The following is a 19,645-nucleotide window of genomic DNA, read 5'->3' on the forward strand; positions in this document are numbered from 1 at the left end:
CTCAGTTCTTCAACCTCTGACCTGTGCTCAGAAGGGAAACAGAAAGGAGGGACTTCTCTTCTAGGCTACCTGAGCAAGCACATGGAGATTGCCAAGCGCTCCTTTGGGAAGGTAGGCATTAGTGACTTTTGGGGTAGGAGGATGTAGGAGAAGTGTTCTTCCTCTTCCCTACCCTACTGCCATCGTACTCTGGAAAAGACACAAGGAAAAAGGTGAAAATTGGTAAAAGTGGAAAGGCACCTTCTCCCAAGAGTCTGAGTCAGCCAGATCATGTCAGGGGCAGCCCCTCGTTCATGGGGGAGGGGGGAGAAGAGAGAGAGGAATACCTGAGACCATTCATAAACCAAGGCATAAGCTAGGAAAGCAATGACCACACTTGGCTTTGGATCATAACACATTGCAAGAACCAAAAAGATCTGATTCTTTTAGCATTTTCTGGTTTGAATTTGACCTTATTTAAAATCTTTACAGCCACGCCTACTTTTTTGCACTTGCAATTGTATATTTTAGACATGTTAATCTACTTGCATCTTGATATATTAAATGTCTTATAAGCAGAAGGAAGGGTTTTTTCACCATTGATGTAAACGTTCCATCTTTTCCTCCATTTAATGGAGTAATTCATGCCATTTATTTTTAATTTGTCTTCTGACTTTTTTATGATGCCTAGAGAAAGTGAAATCTGTCTTAATCTTCCATAAGTGTTTAAAAAACACTTCATTTTTTGAAATTATTAATTTTTCTTACTATAGCCCTGAAGTCTGGCTCTCCCTTATTCAAGTTTTGTCTTTGGGAAAAGAGATTCATCATCATCATCATCATCATCATTGCCATCATCCTCCTACAAAATTTTGTTTTGCAATTGCTCCTTAGCTGTTTTAAACACCTTTCAAAAAAGTAAATGCCTATCTGTAACCACTTTATATTTGCTGTTTTTATTCTGCATGTATTTCTATACACAGGGAATGGAAGTCCCTAGAGAGCAGAGACTTTTTCCTTTTTTCTTTCTGGCACTTAGCACACTGGCTGATGCACAGTAACTATTTAATAAATAATTTTTATTTGTATAATTGATATTTTAGAGATCTCTTTCTCTTTTGGGTTCATCATGAGGAGCCCTTTTAACTCATTATCTGAATTTTATTGTGTTGTTGAACTGAAGACCCACAGCTTACAATTCAGGGTACAAATCAATAAAAAGACTTTCATATGTGGTAGGAAGAAGCATTGACTAACCCATAGATCAGGGACATCTTTATGAGACGAGTGGGTTTCTGAATATGGGCCTTTTTCCACAGGCACTTATAACATACAGAGAAACCAAAGTCATCGTGGGTTCACAACTGGTCAGCCATCTATCTTGAAGGCAGTTTGTTGTGATCCAGAAGAGGTGATGGAGACTTAGAAATCTGCTCCTCTGTTGTTGACTTTGGAGTCTGAAACAAAGGGAACTGGTTTGGTTTTGTTTGTTTTTGCTTGTTGATGGGGCTCCTTGCCCAAAATTTGGGTTAGAGGAAGACTATTTATGGAGATTAGGTGATGTGAGAATGCCCATTGTTTTAAGATTTCTCCCTGCTGGGGTTCTATGCATTCTCTCTACTTGTGGAATATTTCATACACTTGTCCACTCTGAAAAGTTTTCTCTAACTAGGTCCTCAAATATAGTGTCTAGATTTTCACCTTTTTGGTGCTTTTGGAATTCCAAGATTTGTTCTATCTTCCAAATCTGTTACTTTTTCTGAATATCTATTAGTTGATTTTTAAGTTTTGTTATATTTCGGATGGGAATTTAAGAGATTAACAAGTCTGCCTTCAATTTCTTCCATTTATCTTTATTATTGATTGATATTTGCTGAATTTTATTTATTCTATTATTTGTGGCTTTCATTGATGTTTTTAGTTCTTGGATATTGCTTTCCATTTCTCCCTCATTGTTCCCTTATTTATTTTTGTGATTTGGTTTCTGACTTAGGGTCTTTCGTGTGTGTGTGTGTGTGTGTGTGTGTGTGTGTGTGTTGTGTGTGCGTGCGTGCGATACAATCTATACTAATCTTTTCTATTGTTTCCATCCCAGTCAGTGATGTTTTACCTTGTATTTCTGAAGAGATCATGCCACATCAGGGTTACTTGAAGGAACTGGGCTGTTTGGTCTGGAAACAAGAAGACTTAGGGGGGACATCAAACATTTGATGCATTTGCACTTCGAAGAGGGGGTTGACTGGTCCTGTTTGGCTCCCAAGGGCAGAACTAGCAGCAGTGAAGGATCATGAAAGAGCCCATGGGATTGAGATTAGAATGTATGAGGATGGCAGGTTTTAGCATACTCTCTCTGAGTCTCTTACTCTGGCTCTGACTTTCTGGCTCTGGCTCTGACACACACATACAATCAAACCTTCACCAATAAAGCTGGTCAGGTATAGAGAAACAGGTAGTGGAAGACACAGAGGCATCTCATATAACAGGGTAGACATTGTTCATTTCTTCAGAGGTAAGCTAGATCTCCCTGTGCATCTGGAGTGTGGCTATAAAGTCCCTGGATTGGCGGCAGGTCTAAGAAAGTGACTTAGCCGTGTGGCTAACCTCCTGGGAACACTAATTAGTGCTGAGCTGGAAGATAATGTGTAGGATCCTGTCCCCTGTGGCCAACTTATCTTAAGGTGGAGAAAAGAGGCTTGATCTGGGACTGGCAGGACCTGAGTTTTATGCCAGCTTTGCTTCTCACTATCTTAAACGAGTCATGGAGATGGCCTACTGTGGTGGAAAGAGCCCTGGATGGAGTCAGAGAATCTGGATTCAAAACTTACCTCTGGCGTTATTTGTGTGACAGCCTACACGTTGTGTCCCTCACCTGGGCCTGTAAATGAAGCCACTTGTTGGCCTCTGCCGCCCCTTCTAGCTCTCAATCTGGGGCCTAGAATAAGCTGCAGAGACGGGACATGAGCTTAATGCAAGGAAACAGCTTTCTAACAATGAACTCCAAATAGAACAGGTGGAAAAGGAATGAACAGTCCTTTTCACAGGCAACTTCAAAATGATTTGTTGACCATAGGAATTTATACTTTCAACATCTCAACAAACTAGACTTAAGGGGGTAAGATCCGTCACTAATGACTTTACCATATGAAAGGGTGTGAGAAGACACCCCCCCTCCTAATCCTTTGTTGCAGAGGTGGGAGACCATGGGTGAGGAACATATGGTACACTTATTACTAAGACTCATATCTTGCTGTGTCTGTGGTGATTCGTTGTGCACTGGGCTGTACTTTGAGTTATCTGAGGTTTTGGGTACAGAACAAATCAAAGGAATGGGTAGTGATGACTGTACCTCAAAATCAGCAACCGCCTCATCCTTGACGACACCTTCTGAATGATCTCATGCTATGTGTGTCAGAGTTTGTGGGACCCAGACACAGGCGTACTGAATCTCAGGGAAAATGCCACCGGAACCATGAAATAGTATGATTTGGGGCCCTCTTGAGGTCATCCGCCTAAACTGCATGTTCTTCTTTTTAGAAAGGGGACCCCACTGAGCCTCAGTCTGCAAAAGCCCTTTCTACTTGTCACTTATTAATTGCTAAAGGACAATGTGTATTCATTCATTCATTGATTTTTAGTCATTAATTCAGAACTGGCGGAGCCATCTGCTCTGAGATCTGAGCCTCAGAGATGAGAGACCTGCCCTAGGTAACATGGGTCAGGGCACAGGGGGCTTGGAATCCAGTTTTCTTTCTATAGAACCAACTAAGTTCTTCCCATTTACTAGGCAGGCATTAGAAAGTGGATAATTTTATGCCAATTATATCCTGGAGAAAGTGACCCATGTGGGCTTCTGAAACAGGCACCATCACCCTCAATGACAGGCCAACACAAGTTTTCTGCTTTTGACTCCTGAAGAGCTGAGGGACATCTGATGACCAACTCCCTCCTCAGGGAGCAGTGTGGTAAGTTGAGGCAAGTATGACAGCTGGAATTCTCAGCGCTTTCTTCTCTGGTTTGACAAAACTTGGTGAAAGAACTGATGTTGAGGTAGGAGCCTGTCTAGGGAGAAGCATGATAGAACCTGGGAGGTAGGTACTGAGCATCAGCTAGCAATGGAGAGCCCACTGCCCCCCCCCACCCCATCAGTACTAGAAGTCTCTACTTGAAAGGGGCTGCTTTAATTTTTGTGGTGGCAGAGAACTGAAAACAATAAATATCCGTGCACTGGGGACTGGTCAAAGCAACGGTGGCACAGAAACTCAAGGGAACATGATTGCCCTGTAAGAAACAAGGATGGTGAATCTTGGGTGGAGCCTGGGAAGACATATAAACTGATGCAGAGTGGAGGCAGCTGAACCAAGACGATGCACCCATAAGGGAAGAATGGCCATCACAAGACAGTTACCACTGAAGGGTGTGACTGCCAGCTTGGCTTGGAAGAAGAGACAGGAGAGGAGCCCCTCCCCCCTTTCTTTGGGAGTGGAATGCTGCATATGTCATTAGACTTTGTCAAGATGTCTGCCTTTGGGAGGGCTGGTTGTGAGAGAGAATTAGGGTGGAAAATGCAGGGGATGGAAAACAAAAGATAACCAAAAATGTATTTTTTCAAGTAAAGAAGTTGGCTTCTTAGGCACCCATAGGCAGCATCTGAAGGACAACTTGGACAAGCTCTGGGTTTAAGGAAACCTTTAATTGTTGACATTGTAAACAACAAGACCACAGTAGGTAGTGCTAAGAGCTGCTGCTGAACTAAGTCCATAGCCTCTGGTCTTTCTCCTGGGCTCCATTCCAGAAGCCCTGTGAGGGCAGAGAGTGGATGGGTGAAGACAGGGCTCAGGCAGGAGCAGCAGGGCAGCTGCCCTCTCTCTCATTTCCTTGCCCAGGAAAATGGGCACTTCCTTCACATCAGCTGTACCACACGCACTTCCTCAGGAAGAACAGTGCACAGTGAATTTGGTGTTAGTAAGAGCAGAGGCTGTGGACGCCCCTCAGAGCTGACACTGCAGGGCTCTATGGTACAGTGTACCAATGAGTAGCTTCCCGCCATACACAGAGCCCACGGTACTGCCCTGCAGCACGGATCCATTGTTGGCATAGACTGTGCTCACTGTGGGTGTCTCAGAAAGAATGTTCTGGATCCGAAGCACCTGTGCAGAGAGGAACATGGCCAGCATCAGCCCCTGCCCCCTGCCCTGCCCATGGCCAGTGACAGCGGGATCAGCCTCTGCCCCATGAGGAGCCTGGTGTGGAGACCCTGAAAGGGAGCTCCCTCTTCATGATCAGTGAGCATCGCCCTCCTGCACGAATGATCCTGGAAGGGCTGGCCCTGCAGAATGTCTCCAGAGGTCACTCTGGCCAAACATGTATTCTTCACAGGGGAGTGAGGGCTGCCAGGGGCTGGGCCAGTGAGAGTGGGGACAGGATGAGCCTCATCTTGTGGATGGTAGGGGGTCTGCGGGGGACAAAAACTCACCTGGGATGCAGGAGGGTTACCGGGGTCATAGATGAGCAGCTTCTGGCCATTGGGGTGACAGCCCACCCAGAGGTCTCCTGTGGAAGGGTCAATGGACAGGTTATCCACTATTGTGTCCAGGTGGAGCACCTGCCAAAGGAAGATGAGATGGTGTCTACACAGGTGGCATGTAGTTGGGCCATACAACTTAGCTGCCCATGTCATATGACTTCCCAATGACCTCCTTATACCCAGCTGGCTCCTGGGCCGAGCTCTACTTCTTCCTCCTGGATGTGGAGTGACCCCTAGTAGAGTAAATCTTCCTCACTGAGACAATGGCCATCAGCTCTGGAGAATTGGGCCTTCAGGCCAGACTAAGACTTCTTGTGAGTGTTTGAGCCTGAGGACACAAGGGGCGTAGCCCCTCTACTTCTGCTCATCAATTTTCCTCCACAGAGAGCTGATCCCTGAGCCTTTTGCCTTGGGAAAGCTCACTGTATGCACAGATTCATGGTCATTGATGCCTGCTGGCCTTGGATTAGAACCCAACACCCCAGCATCCCCAGGGCCAATGCTGAAGGTGTGGTGGGAGAGGGGAGAGGTACAACCTTGAGACTTGTCACTGTGACCACTAAGTCGAGGCCTGCTCTGGACACAGCAGGCTGAGTTAGCCATGCGGGATGGGTAGCTGGGATGGCAGCATGCCAGCTAGGATGGATGCGTCATCCTGTCCCCTTACCTTTACTTGAGTCAAGCTCCAATTGGCGTGTTTTTCCATGACGTGGATTTCATGGGCTAGGCTATCTGCGACATAGATGTACCTTCACCAAAGGGACACATTTGTTAAAGTGACGCATCCGCATCAAGCCTTGGCCTCTAGCTAGAGCCGGGCTCCTTAGCCTGTGGTCCACGGGGTAGCGGCTAACTGACTATCAATATGATTGGTTTGCTGTATTTTGTTTAGTGTGCTTGAGGTCCCTGTGAGGCCCAGGATGCTGACCCCATGCAGACCACCTGGCCTAGAGAGAGCCAAGGCATGCCCGTTGCATGGTCTGCCCACTGGCCACCGTTGGCTGTAGTTTTGTTTCAAGAGTGGGACTGGCTGGGCTCCCGTTGGAACACCCTACCTCCTCCACAGCGCCTGCAGGTTTGGAGAGCACCGTCTCCTGTGCCCCTTAGCCTCCCTGCATGGGGCAGCTAAAAGAGAGGCCCGCTGCCCTAGAGAGGAGGCTGGAGAGGCCGACAAGGCAGAGACTGGGGTCACAAATCTACTTTTTACTCATTCCCTGAAGTGTTGTAACCTCATCTGGGCAGATCCTTTGCACCTGGACTAATGTGGGTTTTGTGATTGGCGTCCCTCGTGACACTGAAAATGAAGATGCCTCAAGACAGATTTGTCTGGTTGCAAAGGGCCAAAGTCTGCCCAGGGGAAAGAATCCAGACTCTGGGATCAGCAAGCCTGGGCTTAGACCAGACCTCTAAGGCTGGGCCCTGTAGCCCTTCATCCTGGGCCTCAGTTTCCCCACCTGCCCAATCATAGGGGTGGACTAGCCGACCACTGAGGCCCCTTCCAGCTCTAGACCTATGTCTAGCTCACCGAATCTCTGAAAGGGTAATTACAAAGAAAAGCCCATTGAAAACCAGGAACCCAAACCCTATTGATAGTGGGCCACTGAATGAGGATGAGGCCTGTTTCCTAGGAGTCTGGGCACTCTCAGGCAGGGCTCAAGAAGCCCCTGAGGGATGACCAAGCATACTTCTCATCTGGGGACATGTTGATGCCATTGGCTGAGTCAAAGCCCTCGGCCACCACGCGGACGCCCTCGGGGCTGTAGTAAATGACGTTTGTCCAGAGCAGATTCAAGTAGACTTCCAGATACTTTAAGAAAATGTCGGAGAAATAGTGGCTGTTGGTGGCATAGAAATGCTCTGGGCCCACAGCGACAATGTCACTCACACTGAAAGAAAGAGAAAATTCAGGCCAGGAAACCAACACCTGGGCCTTTACTCAGGGCAGGCTGCTGGTCCTCCCCGGCAACAGCTGGTGTTCTGGGCCTCCAGCAAGGCCAGGATGGCTCAACACGCCCTGAAGGGAAGGGAAAAGGAGTCAGGGAGAGAGAGGGAAGGGGGAGGGGAGAACCAGGAGAGGCAGGGGACAAGTGGGAGGGGACAAGTAGGAGGGCGTGGAGGGGATAGGTGGGAGGGGACAAGTGAGAGGGAGAGAGAACAAGTGGGAGGGGGAGGGGAAAAGTGAGAAGGGGGGGTAAGTGGGAGGCACAGGGGTCAAGTGGGAGGGGGATGGGACAAGTGGGAGTGGGGTAAGTGGCAGCAGGGGAGAAGAGGAGTGGGATGGGAATGAGGGAGAGGAGGTCACAAAGGAAACCTTGCGCCTCCCCCACTCCCAACCCAGCCCCACAGTGGGTGCAGGAGGCACCCAGGAAGCTTTGGGAAGGAATGGAGAATAGGTACAAATTAAAAGAGGTCACCCAGTTGGGAAGCACAAGATGCCTAGATAATTGTCCTTGAATTGGGGTGGGGTTACTCTTGGCAGAAGCCAGACTAAGGAGCAGGAAAGGCGGCTGGCTGCCTAATTGCCCACACAGGGAGATTTCCTTCCTCTTGCATCTAAGGGGAGGACCGCCCGCTTAGTGGTTCCTGCATGCAGCTGCTGGAGTCCATGAGGGCAGGGTCGGCCCTGTGTCCAAGCCCGCCACCAAACCTTTGTTCAGTGCTTCCTGCAAGTCAGGCCCTGAGCTAAGTACCCAGGATACAAAGAAAAGCAAAAAGACCGTTCCTAGAGGAATATGCCAGCAAGGAGAAGCACCGGGGAGCCCCTCTCAGGGACCATGCTGCTGCCTCTTGTCAGGAGGCCCCAGACCAGCCAGATCACCAAATTTCATCTCCCCCAATTTGGCTTCAGACAGATGAAGTTCCGTGTGGGTGTTTGCTTTTTGACTCTAGTGTGACAGTCCAGCACGAACCCGCCCATTTAGAGCGCACTGGCTGCTGAGGACAGGAGGCAGCAGGTAAGAGAGAGCCATCTTGTCTCCTGCCTCCAACAAGCCCCAAGCAGAACTGGAAGTCTGCCACTGTCGTTGCTGCCTGGAGCTTCCTCTGGCTATCAGGGACTTTCCAGCTTGTGGCGCCTAGAAGTGGACAGGCTAGGCACCTGATGGGGCAGAGGATACCCACGTAAACCACTAAGGGCCGCTGGCCACACCTGGAGGACGCTCCATGTGAATGAAGTGGAACAAGATGGCAGTACCTTGGAAGGAGCTCATGGCGGACGGTCTTCAGGTGTAAAAGGGAATTTTCTTCTTCTTCAAATTTAAAAATTTCCACTGTGCTCTTGAACTCAGGGTGATTTGCAACAAAGAGATACACGGTGTCATCTAAGGCAAGGACAAAGTGTGTGGCTCAGAGAGGACATAGCCACTTGACCTGGACCTTAGCTCTCTGCTTCCGCCCCAGGACTGTGCTCTGGAGGCTTCTCTCCCCAACATCCCCCCACTGTTGGCCTGGTTTTATGGTGACTCCATTGTCCTGGGACAGTCTCCCCCTCTCCATGTACAAGTTTTCAGGAGCCCTTCCATTCTTGCTTCAACTCACAACCCAAAGGTTCCCACGCCTCTGTGCCAAGTGTCATGCCCAGAAGGCTTTGAAGGAGGCTGGGCTCCAACTGCGAACAGTGGGGAATTCACAGAGACCACTGGGGCGAATACAAAGTCAGCTGGACAAGACACACTTTGGGAGCCTTGGACCAAACAATGGCAGAGCCGTGGGAGACAGCCTATGCCTCGTGTGTGAGAAGTTCCATTATGCTGCTCCAGGCTTGCAGTCAGGGACTGCTGTGGACCGCCTGGTCACTGAAGGCTTCCTCTGCTCTTACCTTTGTCGATGAATGTGCTGATGCCATGGGGGTTAAAGGAGGCCAGATCAAATCCTCGGCTGACTCGCAGCTCCAGGGCCCGGGAGCTCTCCTGGTTCAGATCCATCATTAGGATTCCTCCAGGCTTTTCTGGGGCAAAGTACTGCAACCCAGGAAACTTGAGGCCCTGGTGCAAAACAGCCCCAAGCTCATCAGGCCCTAGGGTTGGATGGGGCAACAGAGGCAGAGCCACAGGCTGCCTGGAGGCTCCCCTCCTTGCCCCACCCCAACCCGCATAAAAGGCAGTGGGAGGCTGGAGGGGAGAGCTAGGGACAGGCAGGTGCTGCTCAGAAGAGCTTCCACTCTGAGCTGGAAGCAAGCCCTGAAAAACCTCGTCACTTCAAGATATTCCGTCCTAGGTCCTGAGAAGAAACACCTTGTGCCCCCTTCGGGCTGAAGGAGAGGCTAGAGGAGGGGCTGGAGGAGAGGCTGGAGGGGAGGCTACAAACTAGCTGCTCAGGTGCTGAGTGTGCCCTGTTCCCCAGAGACGGGCCAGTGCGGGAGAGAGTGTGCTTTGCTTAAAATAAGCAGAGGCTTCAAACACAGTCCAAAACTAGGTACCCTAGGAAAAGTTGGTTCCCATGCTGGAGGAGTGAAGTCCCCAAACTAGGCAGGACCCAGGGGAGGGGCACCTGGCTTCCGGGAGGGGCACCTGGCTTCCAGGAAGCCAGAGAGATGCACACTGAGCTTGTGTTCAGTCTGGCTACTGGCCAGGAGGTGACCAGCCCCAGTCTCTGGCCCTGACCCAAGGAAGGCAATATTTCCAGTTCTGAAGTGCTCAGACACAGGAAAGACACTTACCACGCTCAGGAAAGCCAATCCATTGGGAAGTATGTCAATGTCTTCGGAACCTGCTTCTGGAAACAAAGGGAAACAGGTAACCGTGGGTCTGTGTTCCTGGGACCTCGGCGGCCTGGGGCCTCTCTCTGTTCAGGGTGACCTCACACCCAGTCAGGCCTCTGGGCATCCTGTCTTGCCATCTTGGCCTTGGGGCTGCTGACCTCAGGGGAGGGGCAGAGCTTGGCCCCTTGGCCCCAACTGGACTTTAGGCCTGTCCCTGGAGGTAGCCAGAGCCTGAGCTCACCCTTGGCCTCAGCCTTGGTTCTGGTCCTCCTTCCAGCCTAGCCCTGGAGCTGGGAGGCAGATCCTGGCAAATAGGCTCCTCCTGGGTTGGGACCTGCCCTCGGGGGAAGGGAGGCTCTCCCTGGACTTTGTCCTAGACCCCTGACCCTCCGAAGCTCTCTCCAGGGATTCTAGTGTGTTTTCTTCCCCTAACTTCTAGCCCATTTTGGGGCCTGGAAAAGGAGGGAACCAGAGACTGAGGCAGGGCGGGTATCACTCCTACTTTGGTCCTCCTGCTGCCTGGGGCCTTGTGAGAGGGGCTCAGATCCTGAGCCCCAGACACCAGCTGAAATGTCAGCTCCTCCCTCCCTCCCTCCCTGGGCCTGGCTTCCCAGAAACAGCAGCTTGGGCACTCCTGTGACTGCCTTGAGTCTCTGGGAGAGGAGCTGGCTGTGTCTAGATAAGGGGACTTCCCCTATTGGGGCTTCTTCCCTTTCTATCCTCAGGCTTAACACTCTCCCCTGTTTCTTGCGCCCAGGCCAGACCTTGGGAGCTCTGGGTAATGATGGGGGTTGGGGGTAGAACGGGTGCCTGGGGAGGGGACGAATGACTGGCTGACTGTCAGTGGGTTCCTTCCTTGGGCATGGCTGGCCCCTCTGAGCACGGAACTCTTGGCTGTGTCCTGGATCTTGGCCCTGGCCCTCTGGCCTTCTACACTGAGATTGTGGATAGAGGCAAAGCCTGGTATCTGGGCCCCTCCTGGGGCCTTGAACCTGCCCCTTTGGGCAGTAGGAAAGTCCCTATGTTCTATTGATTATTCCTGGGAAAGTCAGCAGCAGGGAAAGGAGGAAAGCAGAGGGAAGAGAGGAGCCAGTGATTGTCGACAAGCCCACTCAGTGCCCGTGGCCAGAAGAGGGCCCTGGGCATCCTTGGAAGGTGGTCTCATCTTTGGGTTTCCCAAAGCCATCACTGACACGAGGAGGGGAGCTGGGGATGAGGTGCAAGGAGGAAGTGGGTTCTCATCCCACTTGCTATGAGACCTCTGGCAATTCAGCTGACCTTCCTGGGCCCAGCTTCCACATCTGTCAAGAAGGGAGGGTGCCTGCCTCAAAAACCTCTGGGCTGTTGTGTAGATCTTTTTGCACCCTTAACTTGATTCAAAACTAAGCTCAGGTGAGAAGTCCTATGGTCAAGCACAGGCATTCATTAAGTGTTTCCAACGTGCCCAGGGCTGTGCTAAGTGCTGAGAAGACAGAGACAAAAGGGAACAAGCCCTGCCCTCCAAAGGTTTATATTCCAATGGGGGCGGGGACAATCTGGACACAAGCATAATTATAGATGAGATGAGTCCAAGGTGGTTTTGGGAGAATACAAAGCGTGGAGAGAGCAGGGAAGGCTTTATGAAGCTGGGGGCATTCGGCTGGAGACCTGAAAGATCCTAAAGGGGGGCAGGGAACCAAGGGTTTGAGTGAATCTGAGCCAGGGTAGGGTACGGTGCGGGGTCAGCCAGCGTGGGCCAGATTGAAGAGTGAGGACAGTGGAGTAGAGCGTAAGAAGACTGGAAAGGTAGGAAGGGAGCATCTAGGGAAGAGATTTCAGCACCAAGCAGAGGGGTTTTTTCTGTTTGATCTCAGAAGTAAGAGGAGTCACTATGTTCATAGAGCAGATCAAGGGGTGACCCGGCCAGACCTGGGCTTTGGCAGCTGAGTGAAGGACGGGCAGGAGGCAGAGAGGCCAGTGAGGAGGCTATTCTGGCAGGAGAGACAAAGAAAGCCTGAAATCAGGCGGGGCTGGGGGAGCAGAGAAGAGGGGACAGAAGTGAGCTGTGCACACAGAAGTGGCTGTGGGGGAGAAGAGGTGATGCTAGGGTTGTGAGCCTGGAATTGGGAAGATGGCCATGCCCTGCACAAATAGAGGGACCCCAATAGGTTCTGTTGTAGAAACGTTGAGTTGGAGATGCCTATAAAACATCCAGTATGAAGTGTCCAACAGAAGATGGGTGATGAGGAACTGAAGCCCAGAGGAGAGACAAGGGCTGGACACATGGATCTGGGTGTCATCTGCAGAGAGGATAACTGAACCCATTCAGTTCAGAGCTGCTAAGATCGGCAAGCAAGGTAATATAAATGAAGGACAGAGGTTGGGGAATGAGTCTTGGGGGCGCCCACTTAGCAGGTGGGACAGGATGAAGAGCCCTCCAAGGAGACTGAGGAGAAGTCGGGCAGGTAGGAGAAGAGCCAAGGGAGAGAAAAGAGTATCTGGAGAAGAGGGTGACTGACAGTGCCCAGGGCTGCAGAGATGTCAGGGGAAAAGACATTAGCTTGGGTAGTGAAGAGAGACTTGGGAACTAGGAGGACTGTGGGATCAGCTGAGTGATGAGAGCAGAGTCGGGGAGGGAGAGGAGGGGAGGCATCCATGGCAGAAGGCCACCCTCCAAATTGGGGAGAGACATGGGATGTGGATAGGGCCAGTGAGGGTTTCTGAAGGGAAGGGAATAAGCATTTAGGGAGTGCCTGCCGCTTGCCGGGCAGTGCTAAGCAATTTACAATTATCTCATTTGATCCTCACAACAACTCTGGGAGGGGGGTGTTATTGTTCCCATTTTATAGTTGAGGAAACTGAGATAGAGGTTATGTGACTTGTCCAGGGTCACACAGCTAGTAAGTATCTGGGGACAGACTTGAACTCAGATCTTCCTGACTCATGGCAACACCTAGCTGACATTGATGGCATCAATGGTGCATGTTGAGGGATCCATTTCACTATGAAAAACTTAAATAAAGTAGAAAATGGTGAGGAGGCGATGTCAAGGAGGTGTGAGGGGAGGAAGAGGAAGATTGAATTCAGCAAATGGTTTTCATTACTTGTAAGTGAAATATGAGGGTTGGATTCTCAGCTGAGGACCGGGGTGAGGGAAGCCATGGGAGGCTTGAGAAAAAAGTTTGGGAAGTACAGGGGGGCTAAGAGATGAGGGAACATAAAGGGCTGCCTTGCTGCAGTGAGGGCCCACCGAGATGATGTCACAGAAATTGGTGGTGGGTCCATCCATGGTTTCATCACTTTACAGCTCTGTTTAGCTGTGTGTGAATAAGAGCAAAGGGGGCAGATGGGGAAGTAATCCAGGGTGGCACACTGTCCAGGTGTGATGGGCAACAGAGAGAGGACATGAGGGACTTTTGAGTAGAGGACAGGGAAGGGATGAAAATGGGGAAGGGGAGTGTGGCCAGTGAAGGGTGGCCTGGGAAAGAGCCCTATCTTCACACACACACACTACCCAGTTTGTGCTGTTATTATTCCCATTTCACAGATGAGGATGGAGGGTTTGGAGGCCATTGTGAGCAAAGACGAGATAATGGCTGGTTTCAGGAAGCCCCCCCTTTCCCCCTCTCCAAATTATAAATAGTACATGTTTCTGGGAGTTTCGAGTAGGAGGAGACTGCAGTGGGCATGGCGCCCAGGGAAGACAGGGTAGTACAGTGGAGAGAGCACCAGCTCCCTCAACATTCTGTCCAGTCCCCCTTCTTCCTCCTGAGGGGATGATGAGGGTTGGAGAGATGGCCTCCAAGCTCCAGATCCAGGATCCAGCTTATGGGTCATTCCCCAAGGCTTCTCCACCACAAAACACCAGATAAGGGACCCCCAGGAGAGTGTAAACTCCTCAAAGGAAGGGATGGTACCTTGCATGGAGCTGACCTATACACAAAAGGCTTGAATTGGAAGTTAGTCTCCACCCACCCACACCATGCCAGGAGCTGGATGTCATGGTGAAGACAGAGGGCCCTCACTGGCCTCTCTGCCCACCACATGTGGCCAGCACTCGGGGGCACTGGTGAGTAGCTGACTCAGGGGTAGGGCTGATCATACGGGCTCGAGCAAAACCGGGAACACAGTGTGGAAGGTCTGGTGGTCTAGCTAAAGCCCTTGGATTCTGTAGGCAACAGCCAGCCATCAAAGCCCTTGGCTAGGCAGTGAGGGACTAACTGCTGTCCCACTCATGTCCACAGCAGGACTCTTGTCCACAATGTTCCCAACAACCCACCACCCAGCCTTGCCTTGAAACCACCAGGAACAAGGGGACTCACTACGTTATGCTGCCCTCACTCCATTTTCAAAGATAACTCTAATTGTTAGGAAGTTGTCTGTTTGCCTCCTACCACAATCTGCCTCAAAATCTGCCTCCTGGTAACCTCCCCCTACTGTTCCTGGCTCTGCTCTCTGGAGCCAAGCAGAACAAAGCTAGGCCCTCTTCTAAGGATCTGCCTTTTAAATACGTGAGGACAGCTACCAGGCCATTCCCCAAGTCTTCTTTTCCAGGAGAAATGTCCCCATTAATTCCTCCTCCTAGGGCATGATCTTGAGGTCTTTCACAATCCAGGCTGTCTTCCTCTGAGCCCCCAGTGATCTATTTAAGAAGCATTTACTGCTAAATGTCAGAGACAAAGAGAGGCAAATGTGGCCACATCCAAGCTAAGGCCCTTCACTATCTTCGCTGTCCTCTTCTGACACTCTCCAGCCTAGCTCTACTGAGGCGGTGTAGAACAGAACTATCCTCTCCTCTCCCACAGAGGCAGGAGGGATGCTGCTTCTTTTCAGGACACTTTTTATAAGGAAGTAAAATGTGGAGCCTTGGACAAAAGCCTTGAAGCCATTAGGGAACTCTTAGGAGTGGAGAAACCACTGCTAATTAGGTCCTCTCTGCTGGAAGCATGCCAGGCTTGGACCCAACAAACTTGTTACAGTGAACAGCCCTTTCAAACTTTTCCAATTTTGGTAAGCGGATTGAACAACTGTGAATTCAGACTTTAAATACTGCAGTCATGACAGACCCACTACAAAAGAGTTGGGCTGAGACTGGAAAGGAAAAAGCAGTGTTAACTCCAGGCATGGCCATGCCCCTGGTTCCCCAAAGATTTGGGAAATCAGCTCCTAACACGTATGAACCCAAAGAGAAGCTAGGAGATCTCACCCACAATAAACAGGAGAAAAATGAGTTGCATTTCAGAGGTTGGGGGGCGGACAACCCCTACCTCATACATACCTACACCTTTGATGAAGTGGCAGTTGGGAAGGTCAACAGCTTCAACCTCTCTGGAGGCGTTAAGGCGATTCCTGTGAACATAAACCAGTGTATCAGCTGATGAATATTCACCCAAGGGCTCTCCTACCAAGGGGCTCTGCATCCCCAGGAGGGCCCACCGTGGAATAAAGCATTCCCATCCCCTCTGTCAGTTCTCCTGATGTGCTACAGGTAAATGCAGTCTACGACAAACTGTGTGTGTGGGGTGAGGGGGAGCAGTAAGGTAACAGGAGAGGGAAAGGATTCTGCAAAGACTAGCCAGTTCAGGAAATGCTGGCCCTTAGCTAATTCCATCCAATGAACAGTTAGTGAGAGTCTACTATGTGCCAGGCATAGTGCTAAGCATCCGCCTAGGGAGGGAACAGATGCCTCCCACAAACCAGGGGAAGGAATGATAAAGGGTAGTGGGTAAATTGTTGGAATAGTCTTTGTCCCCTCAAGATGTGTATCTTCCGCTTCTTAGGACTGATCAGACAATTGCTAGGTGCAGGCACAGATCAGGTAGCTTCCCCCTTCTCTCCCTCCAGTTTCCCCTCTTTCTGATCCCTCTGAACTTGAATGAATAATGACAAGGCCTCTACTCTAGCTGAACTTGGTAGCAGATTCTTACCTGTCCTCAGTGGCTCACCCCCAGCCTCAGAACCTCTGGCTGACACAGCTTCCCCAACTGGACAGAACAATATAAATGAAGGTATCTACTGGTTATTCTGAGTCCTGGAGGAGCGCCTTAGCCAGGGTCCCTACATCACAGAAGAGCTGAACCCCTGGCAGGCCAGCCCTGGTGAGCCTTTGTAGACAACACTTTCGTGGGAAGAGCAGAGCTGGCTTATCCCAAATACCCAGGTCACAGAACTTGCTCAAAGCCAGGGAACAGCAGAAATGGCCTTGGAAATGGAAGGTTTGAATGGCCCTGCTCAAGATGGCACATTTCCAAAGGTCCAGGGTGGACAAAGATGGGGAAAGTAGGCATGGCACAGGTGAGTACCCTGGACAGTCCCCACTCAGCCCGCAGGCTCCTGGGGCATCAGCCTGGGAGTGAGTTATTCAGCCCTATCACTTCCTATACTCCATGGCTGCCCCCCAGCATCAAGAGTTCTGGGAAGCTCCAGAATGTTGGGTGGAGGACTCCCAGGAGGACATGGCGGGGCTGTGCCACCACGAGGCCACACCCTTGAGGACGACAGTCATGTCCCTGCCCTCCTCCATCTTCCTGAATGGTCCAGGATCTCTGTGGGTTCTAGTGTACCCTGTGGGCTTGCATGGAAAAAAGAAAACTTGCACTTATCAAGTGCCTACTGTGTACCAGGCACTGTGCTAAGCACTTTACAAATATCATTTCATTTGATCCTCATAACAAGCCTGGGAGAAAGGTGCTATTATTATCCCCATTTTGCAGATGAGAAAACTGAGGCAGACAAAGGTTAAGTGACTTGTCCAGGGTCACACAGCTAGTAAGTACCTGAGACTGGATTTGAACTCAGGTCTTCCTGACTTCAGGGCAACTAGGTGGCAAAAAAGCTAGAATGTCAGGCCTGGAGTCAGGAAGACTCACCTTCCTGGGCAAGTTACCTCATCCTGTTTGCCTCAGTTTCCTCATTGGTAAAATGAGCTGGAAAAGGAAAAAGCAAACCACTCCAGTTGTTTTGCCACGAAAACCCCAAATGCTGTCATGAAGAGTCACACATGACTGAAACTGACCAACAGTAGATTTCCTGACCCCAGGCCCAGCATTCTACCACCAAAACACACACGTCCAAGTACAGCCAGGGCTCATGCTGGCCCATATCTCACGCCCCTCCTGCTTGCTGGCAGATGTCTGTGACTGTTCAGCTTGTGAGCCCCCTGCAGGCAAAGGCTGTGTCTCTACCCTAATCCCCAAACCCACATAATAAATGAGAGGGCCCCAAGCATGGTCCACCTGGGCCTGGTCTCCTCTTTTGACCGAGGATCTACTAAGATGTCAGGATGGGCTTGTGTGCTCAATGCCTTTATGTCTATATGTGCATCTTATGTCATGTCTATATGAACATACGACAGGGGCCAGGGTGTGGGGCGTGATGGCCAGGACACTTCTCAGTCATGTCCCACTGTCAACAGCGGGCCCCTCAATGCCACAACCAACTGGAAGGAGAAAGAAGAGGAACCTAGCTCCTGCCTCCATCTCCCTGTGCCCCTTGGAACAGGTGGTGAAACAGAGAGCCCACATGGGTGCTGTGGACCCAGGACAATCCCTGTGGCCACCCAGCCCTCTGAGGTCACAGGGCCCAAGCATTGCCAGCATCCAGGAGACACTGGCTTGGGACCCCTGCTTGGGTTGAACCCTTCCATGCCCCAGTCTTACTGGGGCAGTCCCTGGGGCTTCTGGGTCTGGATACTAATGAAGCTAGTGACACAGTCAAGTTGCTGCCAGGAAAACTGCAGGATCGAAGATGGAGAAGAGACTTCAGAGGCTATCATGCCCAAACTCATGTCACAGAGAAGGAAACTGAGGCCCTAGAAGGTCATAGGATCCTAGACCTGGGACCAGCAAAGGCTCTTGACGCCTGGGAGTTACATCAGGAACCTGGGGACCGCAGAACCCTCAGTGTCATGAAGAAAGCAGCTCAGCCCAGAGAAGAAGGGAGTTGGCCAAGGTCCCTGAAGAAACCAGTCCGGGCTCTGCCCCCTTCACCCCATTGTCAGAACCAGCTTTTCCTGGCTGTCTTCACTTTGCAAATAAGCTTCAACCTGTCCCCCGACCCCAGCATGCCACACACCAATTACCACCATCAGTGGGGCACACGTTTAAAACTGGGACCCGAGTGAAATGGAGCCGGGAAGCAATGCATGGGCTTAAGGCTGGGGAGCGGGGCTGCTGCCCGCGCTGGGGACAAGGGGAGAGTCAGGGATGATCTTCACGAGCAGCCCAGAAAAATCGCTGAGACAGGAGCGCGCTCCCCAGTCAGCGGCAACTCAGTGTGTGTGTGTGTGTGTGTGGGGGGGTTCTCTCCACGGCTGCTCAGCGACTTTTGTGGAAGTGTGGTGACGGAAAGAGAAAGGAGAGACGGGGGGGGGAGAGGAGGAGAGTGAAGGAGAGGGAAGGCCAGGGAGCGGCCCTGGAAGTTCAAGTCGCAAAGTTTCTGGGCTGCGGAGAGCGGGTGTGTAGAGGTGGGGGTGGGGGAGACTCAGGGCCACGCCCTCTTCAGCCTCGCGGCCGGGTAACTAGGGACTGAGGGACCAGCATCCGGCACAACTGGACAAGGGTGGCGGAAGGCAGAGCCCAGGGCGGGGCCGCCCAGGCCACCAGATCGTTGTCTCTAGCCCTCTACCCGGCGCCTCCGCCCGGTTCGGGGCTTTTGGGAATCGGCCCGCCCTCATGGGAGGAAGGGAAGTTTCCAGGCTCCCACCCCCGCTGCAGCTCTCACCCTCGCCCCTCTGGCTGCAGAGGATGGGTAGGGGTGGGGGCAAGAGAGCAAAGTTGCGGCGCCCAGGTCCCGCCCCCCATCCACCTCGGCCGTTCTGGGCTCCTCACCCTCCAGTGCCCCTACACTCAGCTCTCAGGCCCAGTGGAGCGCGAGCATTGTGCCCGCCCGAAGTCCCCTCTCACCTGAGCGCCACAAACCTCTCGCCCAGCAGCGCAAGAGCCAAGCCCAGAGCAGTGACGGCCACCAGCCGCGCCATGGCCGCTTCTGGCCCCGGCCCAACCTGGGGATCCCGCCCTCTGCCCGCCTCCGCTGCTCCTTGGCTCCTGGCTCCGCCCCACCCGCCCTGGTTCCCAGGCTCCGCTGATCCCTGAACCAGCCAGGAGGCCGGATCCTACGTTTCAGACTTGGCCCCGGGCCTGGGCTCAGGGCGCCACACATCTCCTGACCCCCACCCCTCCCTTTTCTCCGCCCTCTTCTCCTTCTCCTTCTGTCTCCGCCTCACCTTGACACCCTCCTTCCTTCTCAGGTCCCTCCCTCCATGTGGATCTGCCTCTCCCCTGCTCCTCCCCACACCCTCACACCAGGTCTTCTATCTCTTCCTCTTTCCCTCTGTGCCCAGGGCCCAGATCAGCACCGCACAAACCCTAGAATTCCCCCCAGAATCTTGTCCAGAGATCCTCTCCGCCAAAGGGCCTCCGAGTGGACCCTGCGTCCCCCTGGCGCCCCCTTGTCACCTCTTGGGG

General features: G+C 51.7%; 1 protein-coding gene across 2 annotated transcripts; it reads right to left on the minus strand.

Annotated features, from left to right (window-relative positions):
- Positions 1-4,650: 4,650 nt before the first annotated feature.
- LOC110217612 (serum paraoxonase/arylesterase 2-like) lies at positions 4,651-19,195 on the minus strand. 2 transcript variants are annotated; one of them, XM_021000078.2, is made up of 9 exons: positions 19,085-19,195; positions 15,460-15,530; positions 10,161-10,216; positions 9,321-9,486; positions 8,697-8,823; positions 7,189-7,389; positions 6,171-6,252; positions 5,453-5,581; positions 4,651-5,126 (listed from the first exon to the last, which is right to left on the minus strand). In XM_021000078.2, exons 1-9 carry the CDS (start codon positions 19,156-19,158, stop codon positions 4,968-4,970), a joined length of 1,065 nt encoding a protein of 354 aa, XP_020855737.1. In that variant the 5' UTR covers positions 19,159-19,195; the 3' UTR covers positions 4,651-4,967. The 2 variants fall into 2 exon arrangements, with proteins under 2 accessions (XP_020855737.1, XP_020855738.1); XM_021000079.2 differs by lacking the exon at positions 7,189-7,389.
- Positions 19,196-19,645: the final 450 nt, after the last annotated feature.

Source organism: Phascolarctos cinereus, unplaced genomic scaffold (genome assembly GCF_003287225.1).
Source record: "Phascolarctos cinereus isolate Bilbo 61053 unplaced genomic scaffold, phaCin_HiC Scaffold_1;HRSCAF=81, whole genome shotgun sequence".
NCBI classification, from domain to species: domain Eukaryota; kingdom Metazoa; phylum Chordata; class Mammalia; order Diprotodontia; family Phascolarctidae; genus Phascolarctos; species Phascolarctos cinereus.

Excerpts from the sequence above, each read along its gene's own strand:
- LOC110217612 (XM_021000078.2), bottom strand. The coding sequence starts at position 19,158 with ATGGCGCGGCTGGTGGCCGTCACTGCTCTGGGCTTGGCTCTTGCGCTG. Across the intron at positions 7,390-8,696 it reads CGCCATGAGCTCCTTCCAAG|TGTGAGTGACATTGTCGCTG; the intron begins GTACTGCCATCT and ends TCTTTCTTTCAG. Across the intron at positions 6,253-7,188 it reads AACATGTCCCCAGATGAGAA|GTACATCTATGTCGCAGATA; the intron begins GTATGCTTGGTC and ends CCTTTGGTGAAG.